This window comes from Tetrao urogallus, assembly GCF_951394365.1.
Source record: "Tetrao urogallus genome assembly, chromosome: 12".
Classification (NCBI taxonomy): Eukaryota; Metazoa; Chordata; class Aves; order Galliformes; family Phasianidae; genus Tetrao; species Tetrao urogallus.
In genome coordinates this window covers 17167100-17172063 of record NC_136825.1, presented here as the reverse complement: position 1 = coordinate 17172063, position 4964 = coordinate 17167100, and the positions used below count along the sequence as shown (strand labels likewise).

The 4964-nt window shown below is 54.7% G+C and overlaps 1 protein-coding gene across 1 annotated transcript; it reads right to left on the bottom strand.

Annotated features, from left to right (window-relative positions):
* ENKD1 (enkurin domain containing 1) lies at positions 1–4417 on the bottom strand (the record flags this gene model as incomplete). Its single annotated transcript, XM_079541694.1, has 7 exons — positions 1–161; positions 643–779; positions 1185–1354; positions 1663–1824; positions 3434–3606; positions 3946–4170; positions 4333–4417. 7 exons carry the CDS (start codon positions 4415–4417, stop codon positions 1–3), a joined length of 1113 nt encoding a protein of 370 aa, XP_079397820.1.
* Positions 4418–4964: the final 547 nt, after the last annotated feature.

Below are 4964 nucleotides of genomic sequence, written 5' to 3'. Positions count from 1 at the left end.
TCAGGAGTCCAGCTTGATGAAGACTTTGGGCCTGGAGAAAATTTTGAGTGCCTCTTCAATCTGGGAGAGCTTCCTCTCGAGCTCTACTCGCCTCTTCTGAATGCTGAGGGTGTCTGCACGCATCGGCAGCATCACCAGGTCCTTTATCAGCTGCTCCTGGCCTGGAAAAGACAAAAAGCTGTGTGAGTGGAAGATAAATTCCCTTTTTTTTTTTCCCCTCACACTACAACCTCACTGTTCAGCTGTTCAAATGGTAGCAGCATGGGAGCAGGGACCTGGAGAGAATACCCATCCTTGGATTGAAACCGCAGCTGGAGGAGGACCAAAGCTCCAGCTCTAAGGTGCTCCTACTTTGAGCAAGGGTTGGACTAGAGACCCCCAAAGATCTCTTCCCACTAAAAATATTCATTTTAAGTACAATAGTAACCCTAATGTCAGGTCCCCTGGGCCAAGCCTGTGCCAGGTCCCACCATGCCATAGGATTGCTCTTTCTGCACACACAGCTCTAGTGCAGGGATTACTGGAACACCCCAGCATCTCTCCAAGAGGCAGGAAATCAGGAAGCAAACCCGTGCTCCTAAACTTCACTCTCCATAACCCTGGTTATTTTTGAGCTGGAATGCTCCCTTCTTTTCCTCTTACTCTGCTTCAGGCTGCCGAGCATCTCCAGCCTCTGGCCCTCAGGCATCATGGTGTGGCCAGGCGGCGTGTCAGCATCCGGCCGGCTTCGCAGCTGCTCCTCCATCTGCCTGCGCCACTGCTCCTTCCTCTCCAGCAGGCTGCAAGGCAGACAAAAGCTGGTGTCACACACCTGGCAGGAAGGTTGCCCAGGAATGGAGCCCTGCTGGTCTCCACGTCACTGCCTGAAGACCACAGAGCCCCAGGCTGGCAGCACCCACACCCCCCCTGCTCCATACGCCCTTGCTGCGTTGAGAAGCACTTGGATTTAGCCCACGTGCACGGACTGGCCACCACACTTTGTGCGTGCTCAAAGGCACCGAGCACATAGCGTCACTGTACTGCAGCAAGCAAGGGAGGAGGAGACAAAACTCTTTACCAGCCCAGTTGCGACAGCCGTGGGATTCTTGTTAAGCCAAGAAACCGGCAAGCTTTGCATTTATTCCCCAGGCCACAGTCAATTGCTCTGCTGGCACACGGCGCCCTGGCCCCTGTGGCACACGTACTACTGGGGGACGTGGCCCTTCTGCTTGGCGTTGTACTCCTCCTGCTCCCGCTGCTTCTGTCCCAGCAGCTCAGCCAGGGCCTGCAGGGACTGGGAGCGCCGCAGCGGGGCCCGCTTGGCATTGCGAGCGTTGTGCTTGATGAAGTCAATGCTATTGCCCTCCACCTGCAACTGAAAGTAGAGAACGGGAGGCAGTGAGTGCTGGGGTGGCACACACAGGCAGCTGCTCTTGTCCTCATAAGGGACAGAGTGAGCGGCTACATGTGTGAGATGCTGAGCAGGTGCACAAAGAAAGGGCAGACCATCAGGAGCCATAGGCAGACAGCACCTACAGCAACAGCTTGAGACAGCAGGCACCAACGGCCACGAAAACCTACGGCCTGCCTTGTCAAGCTGAGCCCACAAAGCATGCAAAGCAAGAGCAATGGGGGGCAGGGTGACAGAAACCCCTGGGAGCGTGCAGGCAGTGTGCCACTCACCTTGGTTTCAGCAGCCAGCGTCTGCGGAGCCTCAGTGCCTGTTCCTGCCTTCATGCTGGCAGGTCTTGGGGACAGAGGTCTGCCTGGCCTGATCCCAGGGCCGCAGCGAGAGTACGCCCGCAGGAAATTCACAGCCTCTGGGTTTGGAGGTGGAGAGCTCTCCTGGGAAAGGTGGAAACATAAAACAGAAAAACGGCTCAGCGGGGGGAATGATGGGGCAAAGAGAAACTCACCAACATCGTCTGGGGGTCAACCACGAGCTCAACCACAGGTTTACAACAGACAACAACGTGCTCCTCTGCTGTGATGTGGCTGAAGTTCTGCACACAAACCACAGGCAGCAAAGACCAAACCAGAGTGCTGACGGCAACAAACCCACAGCTGGCAACTGAACTTGGTGAAGAAGCACTAAGAGGAAGAAAAAAGATCTGCAGGAACATCCATACAGACCACAAGTGTGCGAAGCACTGACGAGGGAGTCCCTCCTTACTGAATAGCACTGCAGGCACAGAAGCAGAGCGCCATCAGATAACCCTGCAGAGACACCCACCAGGGGTGGGAGGCATCTTCGGCGGTCAGCTGCGGAGCAAGGTGATGCTGGCTGCTGCTGTCAAGGAAGCAGCTGCAATTTACACCATAGAAGACAGAGGAGAAAAACTCCATGCCAGACTTCCAAGACTAACAGAACCAACTCCACCCGTGAGCAGGAGCTCCACAGAAGATGGAGATGCTTTGAAGGGAACACATCATCTCTAGGAGAGCCTCAGCAATGGTTAAAGCAACGTGAGTCAGCTCCGGGGCCTCCGAATCCAAAGAGCACAGAAACACACCACGCAGAAACCGTGCAGAGAGAACACCCCCTTCCCACAAAACAAAAGATGATCTCAATCATCCTCTGATCCTGATGATTTGTCAAACAAGAGCGTAGGCTTGTATTCATTCCTAAGGCACAGGTGGGCTTGATCCTGCGCGTGGAAGGTCACAGATACCAGCAAGCAAGTTGGTGGTGCTTTCTGGTGCATCAGAAAGGAGGGACAAGGCCTCTGGAACTGCTCAGAAATCACCCTGCCAATCTTTGTAGCACCACCTTGTTGGCTCGGGGGCCATAGAATGGAGGGGAGCGATGCAGAGATGAGGAGGAATCTGAAGCTTCAGCTCAGCTATGAAGCAGCAAGGAGGGTGTTGCTTAAATGGTGATGCTCAAGACGTCACCCAGCTTCTTCAGTGCATTCCTCACTGTAACCACTTAGCTGCATTTTGGAAAGCCCCCAACAGAGACATTACTTAAAACACCAGGAAAGAAAAAAATATCCAGAAGAAGGAAAAGAAGGAAAAGAAAGAAGCCAAAAGCAAAGCAAAACCCGCCGGAAACCAGACACCACTCAGAACAGAAACCATCCGTGTTTCAGCTCAGTACACAGTTGGTAAAACCCACTGTGTGTCACAGGGTCCTGAGAGCTGGCACAAAGCCTGCAGCAGCCTGAAGGCCAATCTCTCCTTCTCTGCCTCAGTGCCATGCAGAAAGGGTGAGGACAGTGCTCTGTGGGGCAGAATACCACCGCCTTTTGGCACGAACCCCAGACGTGGAAAGCTGAGAAGCCAGCTGGATGCACCTCAGGACAGGGATTTTCTGAGGGCTGCTCTGCACCATGCCAAGAATTGCCCTCAGATTCCTACGACAGAAGGGTCAGGCAGGAGGCAGCAGGCAGAAGGTGTGAGATTTTCTTCTTCTGAGCTGCCAGGAGAGTCAAAGAGCCCCCTGGGTACCCACCTGCAGTCTGGCCTTCACCTTTGACTCCACGTTTTCGTATTTCTGGGATTTCCACAGAGCTTTCACAGGTTTGGGCTGGCTGCGCTCCTGGGCCCGCTCCCTCTCTTTGCATTTCTTCTGAATCTCCTTTATTCGCCTCACGTTTTCCTTCTCGTGGTCCTTGGACTCTTTCCCTGCACAGCAAGGGGAGACACAGCTTTCAGCCCTCAAACACTGCCAGCAAACGTAGGCTCCTGGATCACAACACCAGAGCTGACAGCTCCATCTCCAAAGTGGAAACAGCAAGTCCTCCCCCCTCCCGCAGACCACACAATCTGTGCATTTCCCCCCACGTTGGGAGGGCTGACCCTGTTCTGAAAGACCTCAGCTGGTTCCCCTCCCGTTTTGGCACAATGTTTGTGGCAACCTCCATGCAGGCACCAGCTTGGGGCAATGCTGGGATATAAAGCCAATAGGCGACAGGCAGCGCTCAGCTTCACCTCCCTTCTGGACCTCAGCACAGCTGTGCTTACTCTTTGCTGGCAGACCCCCACCGAGAGAGAGCCCATCGAGCTGCAGCAGGAGGCCGAGCGTCCCCTTCTGCCCCTTCTCCAGAAAGTCCCTTCCGCTGGGGCGGATGCGAGGCGCTGGCTGGGGCTGGTGGGCACCGCTCAAAGCACGGGGTGAGCTGGGAGCTGAGTCCGTGGGGCGAGAGGTAAAATCCAACTGCTGAGCATTGCCTTCCAGCCTCCCTCGAGCTACAGAGAAAGAAAGAAAGAAAAAGCAGCTTAGCGCGATCTCACCTCGCTGTTTCCTTCAAGCACAGTCTGCAAGTCATGCTGAAGGTCCCCCTCCACATCTACCTCACGTTTTCCCTTCTTTTAACCTTCAGGATCACCATCAGCACCCTGAGGACTCACCTGAGAAAGGGCGTCTGTAATAGTTTGGGAAGAGCGTAGGGTCTGGAGGAATGGGTCCAGAAATCTTGGATGGCCCTTCACACATTCTGCTGTCTCTGTCTCTGCAATGGAAACCAACCACCAGTGAGAAGTGAACTAAACACAGCTCGCTGAGCCACTGCAGAGCTACAGCTAACATGTATGTGAATGGCTGACCTTCCTATTGCAGAGCTCACACCCAGCTGCAGGGACAACCTGCAAGTAGGAAACAACCCCAATGGACCCCATGGCTGCCCAAGAGCTGTGGGTGCCCATCCCTGGAGGTGCCCCAGGCCATGGATGGGCACTGGGCAGCCTGAGCTGGGGAGCAGCCAGCCTACAGCAGGGCTTGGGGGCGGTGAGGTCCTTTCCAACCCAACCATGCTGTGCTTTCACGTAGGTGAGGCAAAGGAGCCAGCAGCACCGTCCCTACTGCAGGACTAACCAGCATTGATCCTGAAGTGTCTGCATTTTGTGATACCTGCACCTTCAGCACAGAAAATCCGACTCCTGGGTCTGCAATTCCAACACTTCAGAGACAGCCCTACGGGAAGAGCCCCTTTTAGGACCCTCAGAATGCCAGCACTGACGGGACACAGCATCTTCCATTTAAT